General features: G+C 43.8%; 1 protein-coding gene across 1 annotated transcript in view; it reads left to right on the top strand.

Moving 5' to 3' along the window:
* LOC137426055 (coiled-coil domain-containing protein 146-like) overlaps nucleotides 1–15360 on the top strand; it is a 76521-nt gene that overhangs the window by 44314 nt on the left and 16847 nt on the right. Inside the window, exons 4-6 of the mRNA XM_068114773.2 lie at nucleotides 6600–6824; nucleotides 12188–12416; nucleotides 14414–14542. Coding sequence (XP_067970874.2) covers nucleotides 6600–6824; nucleotides 12188–12416; nucleotides 14414–14542 — 583 coding nt within the window. The remainder of the gene's footprint in view (nucleotides 1–6599; nucleotides 6825–12187; nucleotides 12417–14413; nucleotides 14543–15360) is intronic.

The following is a 15360-nucleotide window of genomic DNA, read 5'->3' as shown; positions in this document are numbered from 1 at the left end:
GTGTTCATTGGCAAACTTTAGTCTTGCCCTGATGTTCTTTCTGGACAGCAAAGGTTTCCTCCTGGCACACCTCCCATGTAGATCAAATTTGTGCATCCTCTTTCTTATGGTAGACTCGTGCACTTTGACATCAACAGTGGCAAGAGCTACCTGTAGGTCCCGTGATGACATTCTGGGGTTCTTAGAGACTTCTTTCAGCATCTTGCGGTCTGCTCTCGGGCTGAACTTGCTGGGGCTGCCTGGCCTGAACAAGTTGTCAGTTGTTTGGAACCTTCTCCACTTGTAGATGATCTTCCGGGCAGTCGAATGATTTATTTCAAATTGTTTGGAGACCTTTTAAAATCCCTTCCCAGACTCGTCGGCGTCTATAACCTTCTTTCTGAAGGCCTCTGATAGCTCTTTTGATCTCGGCATGGAGACGCCGCACACTTCAACAACAAAGAGCAAACCAAACTAAATGTCTGAGGTTTAAATAAGACAGGTTCCTCCAAGATCCTCTCTAACAATGTTCTAATCATTTGCACCTGAGCTGGTGCACCTGATTCTAATTTTAGGTATTTGAAGTAGTGATAAATGTAGGGGTGTACTTACTTTTTCCACATGCGAAATTTGCATTTATGTTTTTTTAAATTATACAATGGACTACAAAATGTAAATGTTTCATGATATTTGTTATATTATATCACCTTTATCTATCAATATTGTTGAAATGAAGATCAATAGCTGTATGTTGAAATATGTTGAAAAAGTCAAAACTTTACATGGGGTGTACTTACTTTTTCACGTGACTGTATACGATCTTATTCTATACAGATTCCCTACTTAGTTACATCGAGGTTCTTCTTCTTCACGTCACACGGTCCATGTTAATTTACACAATCCTGCCTTTCCTATGAGATTCATCTCTACCCCCACATCGGTCTGTGGTCTGCTCATCTGGAATAGGTTAGATGTTGAACTATTAAATTGATCATGTGCTTTCAAACCTGGTAAATCTCCCAATCTCAGCCATTCACTCCAGTAGAATCGTTAAATGAATCTACCTCTTTCCATGATCAGCCACTGGAAGAGGTCTTGAGTTTCTAGGCTTCACCAACAGTCACATGCTTTCCTGGCCCAACCACCATACTAAAATATGCAATTTGGTGTCTGGCTGACTGTATTTTCGACTGTGATACATTCGGTCATTACTTATCCAATCTCAACCAAACTTAACAGAAGGACGAAGCATCGCACGATGGAGGTTGTTGTGGCTTCATCCCCCTCCCCAAGGGGGTTTCTGCCTTGAGGGAAATCTGTGTTAAGGTGTACATCTGTATTACGATAGGTAATTGTTGCATTTTTCCAAGCTGCTTCTAATAACAAAAGTAATAACACTCATGATAATAGCATAATATTAATGAATATTACAAAACAATATTAATACGAATAATATCCCTCCTCCCCAAGGTGTTTTTCCTCCTTGGACAAACACTGCATTGACGTATATAAATACCTTATTGTAGCATTTAATGGGGCAAGCCTACCAGAAGTAAAATATATTATAAACCACAAACACGTATGATTACCTTTTTAAACAGTCGCTACTGTTGTTTAAGCCCCAGTCATACCGGCCATTTTCAGGCCACGAATCGCCACGACTTAAGATCGGGGCGACATTCTTGGCCAGATCGTATTGGGGTCCTGGCGATTCCTGGATGATCGGGGGTGTACTTGGAAGTTCGGGTCGAGACGGGAAGCCGCCCCGACAATTTTGAACTGTTCAAAATTATCGTGGCGATTCGTGGCGTTTTTCAAACTCTTGCTGCTGCCTGGAGGGTGTCGTACGAGCGCGTGTGGGCATCGGGAAAATGGTCATGGGGTGTCTTGCGGCGGTCGGGAAACTTGGCTGCCACGATTCGCTCCGCATCCAGCAAGCACTGATACGACTGCCGTATGTCCTCACATGGACGCCGTACGACTGCCATCACGATCTTCCAAGAATTGCCCCGATCTGTCCCGACCACGTTCACGCAGCAGTACGACGACTCACGATCATTGCCGATCTCTCACGAATTAACAAGACTCCGCCAAGACTGCCGTAAGCATGCAGTAAGCACCAGTAGGCGCCAGTACGACCTGTCACAAGACCGGGTATATATAGGCGATCCCCGGCGGCGAAATCATTTCATCTCCTGATTCCAAGCTGGTCACATCGATCACATCCAAGCTGGTCATGGTGGCCGCGTGATTGTGCACGTCTTTCTGGATCCCCTCCCCCTCTTCCTGGCTGGCGGCATCATTGGAAGGCTTGGAGTTGATGATTTATATAAACGCCATACAAAAATAACGTGAATTAGCGTCGTCTGAATTTTAAGATCGTAGTTAGGTCGGCGTGATTCTTGGCTGTTCTTATATAGGGCAAGGACGGCCGCCGCGCAGTTGGGCTCGGACGGGTGGGCACGTACGCGTGCGTACTGCGGTCGTAGTGAGGTCGTAGTGCCGTCGTAGTGCGGTCGTAGTGGGATCGGGGCGGATCGGGGCGAAGACGTGTGGGCACGGGCTAGGACTTGTGGCGATCTTGCCGCGCACTTGGCGGATTGGGCTTTGTCGGCGCGACGGTCACGGCGCGATCGTACGGGAGTCGTGGCAGGGGTGTTTTGGTATGACTGTGGGAAAATTTACAGCCGATCTTGCCGAAAAGTCGTGTTGGTGCGGGGAATCGCCAGATCGGGGGTGATCGGGGCGATTCGTGGCCACTCAAATCCGGTATGACTGGGGCTTTAACACTGAACTGAAAGAAATTTGGAGGAATCCCTACATCCTTGTGGCATTTTATGCTTATCACGTCCACCACAGACCTATCAGACCCAAACCTAGATCTACTGTAATCTATGTGCCCCAGAGAAGAAATAACATGATATTTCCTGTCACTCCCGCAAGGAGCGTGTGTAATAGTATAGCAAAGTTGGCTTCCAAAGTCAGCCACAACCAGAATATCCTTATTTCCAAGTCATTACTTGAACTATCAGAAATACTCAAAGTCTACATATATCTATGCTGATAGCTAAATGGAGTATTACTCTCCTCTATGGGCTGGTGCCCCAGCATCACATCCGTCTCTCTTGGAATCTAAAGCTCTGTAGGCTGGAAAGATAGCGCAGAGGTACGTACACTCGCCTCTAAGCTGCCTAGCCTGGGTTTGAATCTCGACCCAGCTATAAACTGCCATTCTGGTGTTTCACATGCAGCAGGCAGGGTTATTTACCAATGTGTGTGCTGTCACTCGGATAGACGTTAAATGGGCATCTGCTGGCATTAGTTGGTGGACTATAAAGATCCCACGATGTCCTTCGCGAAGAGTAGGTGAGCTATCACCAGCGCCATGAACAAATTCCGAATTCCTGCCATAACCTTAGCTTGCAGAGAGCATTGCTTCAGCACACAGCTGTTCCCTCAGGCATTTATGCTACCCCACAGCCTTGTGCTGCACAAAGGAGGCAGAAGAAGATCTAAAGCTCTTATCATTATTGACATCTTATGCAATGAGGCCTGTTAGTGTCACAAATCTATACGCCTGTATACCTCATACAAAATCTACGTCACATCACACGCACACATTAACTAATCCCCTGACCTCATTTCCCTCTTCTGCTGGGAATCAAACCCAAACAAGATGGTTACAGAGGCAAACACATAACTGAGCTATTCTGCCAGCCAACCATATACTGAACGATAATGGTAATACATTATTATTGTAGTTTTTGTTTATCATAATTATAAATATATATATATATATGTATATATATTATAATATCATTTTACATCATAATTATAAATATTATATATATTATAATATCATTGTATATCATAATGATTGTTGTTTAGATATTACGCTCACGTTTGTTCATTTTTCACTATAAATTTGTTTCAGACGTCTAGCTTCTGGGTAGGTAAGTAAGCATGTTTTCACTCAGTTCTCGCATGTTCCTGCACCATTCCCGACTCCTGCCCACTCTACGTATACGAACCTGGCAGAACCATCTGCATGCGTGTCTTGCTTGTCCATTCGCTGTTGGAACCGGCGCACAGTAGAGGATCGTTTTTATCACTTTGTTTCCTTTGATCATGCCAGTGATCGATAGACTTTCCCTGTATGTAAATCAAATGTGTTTTAGATGGTTAATCATCTCTATTTTCCTGACATGCTGTATACAATTAATCTAGCCATGATTTGCACAAACAGACAATCTTGCATATCTTAAAAGAGCAAACTGCTAAGATAAAGTTTGTTGTAAATTGCACATCTGGCATGACTTGTATATCATTCAATGAAACTCAATTTCTCCATGAACTCACTTAAACGTTGACCTCAGACCTAACATCGACACTCCATTGATCTAATGTACATATAACATTCATGTTCCATTATACTTATTACACATATCTTATTGCATGTATCGGCAGGATCTATATAGATGTAGTAGTAATGACCTAAAATATTCCATGGTAGCTTGTGAAATATACCACTGGATCTTTCATGTGCAAATTCCAGCGTTATTCAAAAAGAAGTATACACTTTCAAAATTTTATTTTGCAAGTACTAATGAACATGTATATGGTGATGTGCTTTTTATAGACTGAAGGGAGACATTAAAAAGTTATTTTTACATCTTACAAGCTCTCGATATGACTCCGACGTGTGACGCGGAACATGTGGGAGTCATATTGAATCGTGACGAATGACTTTCACTTGCCTTCAGGGCTTGCCGTAACTCCAACTTTGAAGGCTTCATGATTTGATGCTTCCGTAGTACACAAACTTGGCGCCAAATTGTCGTCTTTGGAATCTGTAGCTCACGACTTGCTCTGTTGGTTGACTTTTTGGACTTTGTTGGAATGTTTCCCAAATTCGTTGCACGTTCTCCTCTGAAGTCTGAGTCAAACCCCGTCTCCGTCCCCCTCCCCGGGAGCAAAATATAAAAAAAACCCAGAGATTAAAAGAAAAGACACAGATTCCTAGAAAAAAGAAAGGATTAAAATAAAAAGAGATAAAAACAAAACTATAAGAGATTTCCTTTCCCTCCATATATGAAACGGGGAGTTAACTTCAGTAGTTTTTGTAAAATAACTTTTTGAAAGTGTATACTTCTTTTCGAATAACCCTGTATTCTTTTTCCCAAAATTGTTTTTTTTTTGTCAGTCTGTGGAAATTGAATCTAATGAGTGAAATGACACAGCGGCAAGTTAACATACTGACAGAGGGATGGAGGGGGACAAAAGACTCACATGCACATCAAGGGGAGTGGCATGGAGGGAAAGGTGTAGGGTACCATCAAGAGTCGAAGACTTCGGGAAGTGGTATTGGAGAAAGCAGAAGGTGATGATGGGATATGGCAAGTTAACCTTTAAGGGGTATAGGATTTGTCAAGTAAGAGATAACCTACCAGTCTGAAACTGTCATTAGTTGACACAAATCTTCTTGACCCAACATATATATATATATATATATATATATATATATATATATATATATATATATATATATATATATATATATATATATATATATCTATAATTCCAGTAATCTCTGTGTGTATGTATGTATGTATGTATGTATGTATGTATGTATGTATGTCTGTGACCGCTGTTTCTCGACAACCACGGGTCCGATATACTTTAAACTTGCCAGGTATATTGCTGGGGACCCGAGGATGTGCCTTTTCAAGGTTTCATATTAATCGGACAAGTAGTTACCGAGCTATGTCCAAAAAACGATTCAACCAATCAGAGAGCAGCGAGCTATCACGTGTGCCGAACGTGGCGAACAGACTCTGCCTCGGACGGCACATTTGAGAGCGTATTCATTTATTTCACGTTGGAAAACTATGTTGCCGTTAAACTATGTTTTAAAACTAATTAAAACTAATTTGCGATTCATCGTAACTGCGATTTGCGACCTTCCGGACAGTGAAGACTGCACTTCCAGCAGCCAATCACAGAACGCGTTGTTCCGTAGGCGTGGCCGATGTGAGAGCGAGCCGAGCCGAGCGCGTGCGCCATTACGGTTCGTAATTCGATTTCTTCCGGAGAAAATAATAATTTCTCGATTTCTTATGCGCATTATTTCTCCCAATTCAGTCAGAGCGAAGGGCGGAAGCGAAGAGCGTTGTTTTTTTTGTTTACGGGCGTACGGGCGGGGTAGAGCGTACGGGTAGCGGTTTTTTTTTTTTTTGGCAAGGAACGGGCACCCACGTACGGGCATGCCCTAGTATATTCAAAGCACCATAATAATGAGATCATCCGAAGATGCCATTGCTGTTTCATTAAGTTAGGATAATCTATCGAAGTCCTGTACACACAAATTAGATTTTTACATTCGAATGCAAGACATGCTTGGATATCACCATCATGAAACTGCCACACACACTGCTTGAAGTAAAAAAAAGAAAAAGAAAAAATAAAGGCAGACTTAGGTTGACATATTCCTCTAATAGTAATAACAAAGTATTCAGCACTTGCTACTTGTTGCAAAGATGACCCGAATGTTCGCAGAATCATTGAACAGAAACATCATTCGACTGTTGACCTGACGAGGTTTTGTTGCCCATTTCCTACAGAAAGATTAACCAAGCCAAGAAGCGAAAGCACAAGCTTTTGATAACGCATGATGGACAACACAACAAGTTATTCATCATGAAGATGCACCTTGGAGACTTGCGAGAACGTCGTGAGAGACAAAGACTGGACTTGATCTGCTTGTCGACCTCGAGCAACCGTGTCGAGTCTGATTTGGCACAAATGCACAAAGTTTGCACAGCTGCTGTGACTCAGCGTGACAACATGTGAGTTCCCTGCAACTAGGGGCATATTTGGACATTACTGTAGATCTTGTTTGTTATAATGGAGCAAATGTATATGGTTATGCAATATGTATGTATATATATTTGTGACCAAAACGTCTTCTTCTTCTTCAAATATATGTAAAACTGAAAAACAGTCCGTGAAGCGGTGAAGCCGTTTGACTCTATATGTATTAATTACGTACTGTTTGTTATAAAACCATGCCTCAAGGGCGGTGTACGGAACCGTTTTTAAAATAAATAAATACGAGATGCATGAAGGTGAAATTCACTCCATGTGTGACGTGCAACGCGCTCAGAGTAAACCGAGCGTTCATTTACATCTGCAGGATGCTTAATAAATAAAGAAGATACTATAATGGCACTCAGTAGAGAGCATACCTCCACCAGGTAAACAGTTTACGTTTTGTATCCCAGAGTAGACCAGAAAATCACAACACAAAATCGCATTTAATCAAAATCATCCGTCCACAACCTCTTGAGATATCCTGCTATGTATCGTTTTTGGCCCAATCTCCCAATGGTGAATGTTGGCCCTATCTCCCAATGATCACTTTAAAATTTTTACTAGCCGGATCCGGATCCAGATCTTCACCAAAATTGAATCAATTCTTCCTTGTCACACACACAACCAGTCCACCAAGTTTCGTCCAAATCCGCCCATAACTTTTTGATATATCCTGCTATATGTTGGTTTTTAGCCCGATCTCTCTGGTGAAGAATCACTGAAAAGATTAAATAATTCTCATATCCGAATCCATATTCCGATCTTCACCAAAATCGAATCTATTTATCCTTGTCAGACAACAAATCGGTCCACCAGGTATCGTCCAAATCCGTCCAAAACTTTTTGAGATATCCTGCTAGGCATCGTTTTTGGCCCCATTTCCGAATGGTGAAGAATCACTTAAGAAATCCGACTAGCCAGATCCGAATTCGTATCTTCATGAAAACTAATCATTTCGTCCTTGTCAGATACGCTATATCTCTGCCAAATTTCGTCCGAATCCATCCACAACTTTTTGAGATATCTTGTTCACAAACAAGCAAACGGACAGGCAGAGAGACAGACAGGGGTGAAAACATAACCTCCATCCACCTTTGGTGGCGGAGGTAATAAACACCTGATATTAGGCCGAGGCTTCAGATTTTGGCACGTTCACGAGGCTGTATCGACAAAACGAATCGTCCCAGGGGATGAAGAAAATATTGTCACATTTGTACATGTGTTTTAAAATAATGCCTTTTTGATTTTTGCTTTTTTTATATCTTGCTATGAAACATCATATTGTCGTGTCCATAGCTAATAAAGACCGATCTCAGACGGATTCAGCCAAACGAGGTTACACTCCGAGGCTTTCAGTCAAAAATATAGCTGTGTTCTTTACACGTGAGGGAAAGGAAAATGACGAACTTACCTGGACGGCTTCCACCAGACGTTTTCGCAGCTGCGAAGATCAACTCAAACCGACACGGATTCAAATGTACAAAATACCGCTTTATTGAAGAAATGGCGGTAACAAAATAACACACGGCAAAACTGAGATTCCTAAACGGGACGTCCCCACACAGGCTCGTATACAGACAAAGGGAACAAATAACTGGTGAACATAAATGTGCGTGTGTTTTTCAACTAGGCACTTAGCTCTGAACGTCTCCTGAACCCCGTCGGGAATCGTCCAGGCCCTGAGCGCACAATCCGGGCGTGGCACAGGCCCTGGTGGGAAGTAGGCCTCAGTGCGCCCTCGTTCGTGGGAAACGCAGGCCTCAGTCCGCAGTCCATGCGCGGGGAACCGCAGGCCTTGGTCCGCAATTCGCTCCTACTCACAATCACGATGATGATGTCGGAACACGACCGTTCACCACCAAACCCCACAGCCAAGAGCTCGTAAACTTTGACCGTTCATTGAGACTGTCCCACTGCAAGAGAGCTTATCGGCGACGGTTCCTTCCAGATCCCGAAGTAGAGAGAGAAAATGTCAGCCCTCCAACTACTTTGTACTCAAGGCCCTGACATCATCTGACGCCGCCCGTGCCTGCTCCTATCAGCCAGTCACTCTCTCCGTTACTTGACTAATCTCACCAATCACTGCTGTCTGGGGCGTGGCCTCCCGGACCTGCCTGTTTGATGTGGTGATGTGGCGGCTGGCAGTGCCAGCGGTAGTTGAATGTCTTGTTCCAGTTGCTTTTATTTAGTGTCTTTTAATGCGCTATTGCCTGGCTTTGTGTGTGTGTTGCATTGTCGAAAAGAACAGAGGGGAAATAAACAGAGGCAATTACATACAAGGGATTCATTACCCATAATCCCTAACTAATTAACATAACCCCACCCCTCTCATGGGGACACGTACACATTTACACGACATACGGTCTACCGGATCCCTACTTGTGATGATACATGGGGTTTCTTCTTCTTCACAACAGTCGTAGCACACTACTTATACAATTCTACCTGGCTCGAAGGTAATCATTGTCTACCCCCCCCCCCCCCCCCCCCCACAAACATAACAATATCTTCTTGTCTCCTTGAATATTTCGAATAAAATAACTCCAACCTCTCATTTTTGACGGGCCTTTTTTTTTACCAGTAATGCAATAAGAATTCCCTTACTCGGATCTTCATTGCAGGACGCCATTAGGCTCATCAAAGGCTGTTCTAGTGTTGTCAACCTATGGTTGTTTGTCCGTAATCTATCCTTTTAAATGTAGAGCGCCAAGTAAGGTAGCACCACATACCATTTTTAAGTCTTCGGTATGACTCGGTTGATGTTCAAACCACCGAATCCCCAGACTCAGAGTGGACACGTCTAACCATTACGTGACTGCATTTGGGTTCCGCTGCCTCTCCCTTCGTTTACCTCCCATTGCTCTCTCACCCCTCTGACCCTCCCTGACAACTGTAAAATGTATGCATTCTACCAAGACCCCCTCTTAGTTAAATTTCCAAACTCCAGGCCGACAGCAAACCTCAACTATTTATTCCTCCTTACTCTCATGTATGGAACCACCTTTCAGAGGCTGTGCTGTCCCACACCCTTCGGAATGCACTGCCGTCTCATGTCATCCCTATCCCCACCTTTACGCACAATCTTTATTACTCCCATAAACCTTTCCAAAACAAAACATCTTGCTTGCAGGTTGTCATACTTCCTTACCACCTCTCTTCTCTCTTTTTGTCCCCCGTCGCTCAGCGGGCGAAAGGGGGACTATGGCTTTCCCCTCCGTCCGTGTGTCCGTCCGTCCGTCCGTGCGTGCGGGCGTGCGTGCATGTGTGCGTGCGGGCGTGCGTGCGTAAGCGAAGGACCGCATTCGAATTTGGTGTGTGGGTGCAACCCACGTCAAAATCCAAGATGGCCGCCGCCATGTATGTCTGATGCCATGTATGTCTGAACCTTGTAACCTGCATATCTTGAAAAATAAGCGAAGTACCAACTTCTAATCTGGTGTGTGGGTGTATCTACGCATAAGGAAGAACGCTATTGAAAATTGGGTCGCCACGTCAAAATCCAAGATGGCCGCCGCCATGTATGTCTGAACATTGTGAGATGAATATCTTGAAAAATAAGCGAAGTACCAACTTCTAATTCGGTGTGTGGGTGTATCTCGGCATAAGGACGAACGCTATTGAAAATTGGGTCGCCACGTCAAAATCCAAGATGGCCGCCACCATATATATGTCTGAAACTTGTGAGCGAAATATCTCGAAAAATAAGCGAAGTACCAACTTCTAATCTGGTGTGTGGGTGTATCTAGGCACAAGCAAGAACGCTGTTTAAAATTGGGTCGCCACGTCAAAATCCAAGATGGCCGCCGCCATGTATGTCTGATGCCATGTATGTCTGAACCTTGTAACCTGCATATCTTGAAAAATATGCGAAGTACCAACTTCTAATCTGGTGTGTGGGTGTATCTAGGCATAAGGACGAACGCTATTGAAAATTGGGTCGCCACGTCAAAATCCAAGATGGCCGCCGCCATGTATGTCTGAACCTTGTGAGATGAATATCTTGAAAAATAAGCGAAGTACCAACTTCTAATCTGGTGTGTGGGTGTATCTCTGCATAAGGACGAACGCTATTGAAAATTGGGTCGCCACGTCAAAATCCAAGATGGCCGCCACCATATATATGTCTGAAACTTGTGAGCGAAATATCTCGAACAATAAGCGAAGTACCAACGTCTAATCTGGTGTGTGGGTGTATCTATTGGGTCGCCACGTCAAAATCCAAGATGGCCACCGCCATGTATGTCTGAACCTTGTGAGATGAATATCTTGAAAAATAAGCGAAGTACCAACTTCTAATTTGGTGTGTGGGTGTATCTCGGCATAAGGAAGAACGCTATTGTAAATTGGGTCGCCACGTCAAAATCCAAGATGGCCGCAACCATATATATGTCTGAACCTTGTGAGCGTAATATCTTGAAAAATAAGCAAAGCACCAACTTCTAATCTGGTGTTTGGGTGTATCTGGGCACAAGGAAGAACGCTATTGAAAATTGGGTCGCCACGTCAAAATCCAAGATGGCCGCCGCCATGTATGTCTGAACCTTGTGAGCGGAATATCTTGAAAAATAAGCGAAGTACCAACTTCTAATCTGGTGTGTGGGTGTATCTAGGCATAAGGAAGAACGCTATTGTAAATTGGGTCGCCACGTCAAAATCCAAGATGGCCGCCACCATATATATGTCTGAACCTTGTGAGCGTAATATCTTGAAAAATAAGCAAAGCACCAACTTCTAATCTGGTGTTTGGGTGTATCTGGGCACAAGGAAGAACGCTATTGAAAATTGGGTCGCCACGTCAAAATCCAAGATGGCCGCCGCCATGTATGTCTGAACCTTGTGAGCGGAATATCTTGAAAAATAAGCGAAGTACCAACTTCTAATCTGGTGTGTGGGTGTATCTAGGCATAAGGAAGAATGCTATTGAAAATTGGGTCGCCTCGTCAAAATCCAATATAGCCACCTCCATGTATGTCTGAACCTTGTGAGCGAAATATCATATCTTAGCATGTTTTCTGCGTCTTAAACTTTGTCAACTCACATCACTTCACCGACGGGGGACCTAGGCGTAACGCTTGTCCTCTTTGTTAATTTTTTGCTGGTTTTGACCAAGAGTTGCCCCACTGCCATACTGTCAGTTCATACCCTCCCTCCGTCTCCTTGCTTTACCATGCGACTTGATCCTGTAGAGAACATTAAGGGTTGGGAGGGTCCATACTCAAAATCATTTGATCTTGGCACATGATATCTGAACGGCTCCGTATCATACAACATTTAATTGTTTAGCTCATAAAATCATTATTACGTCAAACTATTATACGTATGTGCACCAATGCCCCAGAAATCAAATGCTCATTCAACGAGACCAGGAAATGTCCAGTCTGGCAGAGCGTGTGACCCAACAGCAAGACCTGGTGAGGCGTGCAGACATCGAGTTGCTTGTGCTGGACGAAAAGCTGCGCTTACTAACGCTGAGTCGTGTTGAAAAATGCCGACAGCTGCGCCGACTGCGTGCACTGTGCCCAGCACACTGGAGCGGGCGCAGTGAGCTTGCTGACTTGCAAATTGAGGTGAGATTTGTAAAATTACCAGCCGACATGTTCAAATGCAATTGCCCAGCTCATGCATGCGAGTGAACATGTTATGCGAGTCAAATGTTTCTTCAATTGTTCATTCTTATATTGCATATTTTAAGGCGATAACCATCTGTGCCAACTACTTTTTATATAAGACATTGAGCTCTGATTTTTTTTTAAAGGAAAGAATTGGAATGATTGGGAATGCCCAATCTGTTCAGGTATGGGTGATGCTGAGGCCTCCTCATGGTGGTTGATCATGGATATAGATAGGTTCATTTGACAAAGCAAGAAGGTGAGACTGTGATATCTTCCAGGATTGAAGGACTTGTTATATTTATCAGATCAACATTGAATCATTTCAAGATTGGCAGAGAGTGATGCAGCTGCTTTCTACAAACCAGGGGAAACTGACACATAAAACATAAGATAAAGGGAGCGGGAGACAAGATGGGGAGAGAGAGGGAAGCACACAAGTACAACATTTGAGAGCAAGGACATCGGGAGATCTGTGGGAGGGAGAGGGCTTGGGGGGAGTAGGCATGGAAAGGGGGGGAGGGGAGAGGTATAAAACACATGGACACTGCTAGGACTTCCAGGAAAGAAGTCTGAATTTTAAAAAATGGATATGGGGTGAATTAACGGCGGTAGAAAAGATCAAGGTTTTGGATGGGGGAAGATAAGAGATGGTGAAGATAAGAGCTGTTTTAAAGACCTGGAGGGAGGAGTGGGATTGAAGAGAGTGAGGGAGTTTGTCCCAGAGGTGGGAGAAAAGAGGAATGAAGGAGTGAAGGTGAGCAGAGAGTCTTGATTTTGGCAGTTTCACCATAAGAGGGTTGCAGGCAGATCTTGCGCTGCAGGCAGATCTTGCGCATCCTGTAGGAATATTTGGGGGACAGAGCCCAGAGTGAGCTGGGGGAGCAAGGCCGGAGAGGAGTCGGTAGAAGACAGAAAGACCACCAACCTGCCTGCGGTGAGTGAGTGAAAGGCCCTCGGAGTTAGCTTCATCGCAGGAGATTTTTACAGACGATCTCAGACAGAGACAGATGTGAGTGTCGTTTATGTAAATGAGGAACAATAGTGAGCACAAAACTCTGCCTTAAATCACTCCAGCTTCCATTGGGAGAGGAGAGAGTTTGATTGATGGCAACATGTTGACTACACGAGTGGAGGAAGAAGAATCCAGGAGGTGGCCTTATATACCATAAGCAGAGAGCTTGGCAAGTTGAGCAAAATTCCAGACTGTCAGATTTGCAAGAAAGTCGACAGGTATGCACACCTGCAACCTGCATTTGAGCAGTCTAATCTTGGTTCAAATCTCGACTCAGCTCCTGGTGTTTCAGTATGGTGTTTCAGGATCCCTCGAAAGGACGTTAAACTCTTCATTGAGCATTATTGGAATTAGTTAGTGGAAGTTAAAGATCCCACGGTGTCATTCATGAAGAGGAGGTGAGCTATCGTCGCCACCCTGGCCAAATTACAAAATACTGCGGAGTTTACACTCGGTGGAGTACCTGCGTCAGTGGTGGTGACCCTTGGATTGGAAGATTGTCATATCCTCTTGTTTGTGTTTTAGGACCTCTACCACTGCTGATAGTGAAGCAGAAGCATGTCTGAAGTTGAGTGACCTGGAAGGAATCCAAAATGTTGGCCAGAGATTAAGCTATTTGAAACCAGGAATTGCTCGTCACGAGTAGTGGATTACATGACTTACTTGTAAATAAAAGTTAATTTACTGATCTGGACAATGGATCATGGAAAGAGTGCTTGGCTGAAGGATTGATTTTACCGGGGTTTGCGTTTAGCATTCCCTGTGTCTTGTAGTTAAAGTGGCGAAAATTTGGTCTTTCATCTGCACTTTTTGAAAAAAAAATCCTGCCAATTTTCATTGCTTCTGTTTGCACAGCAGGAGTTGGTGAAGTTATATGTTCCGTTGCTGTTGCTTTTGTCTGATTAGTTATTTTCTCATAACGTGCGCCATGTGAATGCAGCTCGCAAGGTGCCAGGATCATCGGAGGATGCTTGAACAGCGTGCTGAGGATCCAGAGGCCGCAGGACGGGCACGCCTGCTGCCAGGCTGCGATCCCACCCCTCAGCAGCTCACGAAGAAGGCCGAGCAGGTACCGATCGGAATAAATGTGGACGGACGACCAAGTCCGCCCGTCTTCAAAACTGATTGTGAAGTGTTCAGCATTTTGTTCAAATCCAAATACAACTGCTCTGGTGTATCTAACTCGTCATTGTTTCACCTTTTACCCTTAAAGTAGAAGCACGTTTGGCTTAATCACTTATATTGCCCCTTACAACACTGGCCGCCAATAACCAGCCAACAATGGTTACTATGGTATTCGATTTTTTGATTGTTTAAAATCGTATGCATTATGTTCACATATGCAGACAAGTCCTTTCTAAAGTATGAATTTGAAGTGAGGTTGACGGTTTAAAACATCAAACATCAATTTTTTTCACATGTATTGACGTGTGGTCTTGGAACTTGTGTTCTTGGAGCTGTGGTCTTGGAACTGAAGATGTGGTCTTGGAATGTGGGATCACCTGGTATTCCTCAGACCACAACTGATGTTGACCGCAAAATTCAACATGGGACTGATTTGTACCATTCAGATTGTTCTCACGGTGGATACTTGATGATTAACGAATTACCGGAATCATTGATTTGTCATCGGATATGCTTCTTTTCGCCAAACCATTCATGAACCAAGAAGTGGAATGGTATCCCAATTATCAGATAATCCAGAGTCCCCGTCATTCTGTTTGAATTTGGCACTCGGTCTGTGTTTTCAAGACTCAAGAACATGATTTTTGACCTTGGGGAAATTCTCCAGGGTATACAATAAGCATCAAATGTGTTGGAGAAGAAATCTTTGTTTTCAGTGATTCACGTCGTAGAGATGATGAAGGCAAATGCTCATCTGATGGC

The sequence above is a fragment of the Myxine glutinosa genome, chromosome 4, assembly GCF_964187855.1.
Source record: "Myxine glutinosa chromosome 4, kmMyxGlut1.1, whole genome shotgun sequence".
In the NCBI taxonomy this organism is placed as follows: domain Eukaryota; kingdom Metazoa; phylum Chordata; class Myxini; order Myxiniformes; family Myxinidae; genus Myxine; species Myxine glutinosa.
This window is presented reverse-complemented; position numbering and strand designations above follow the sequence as displayed.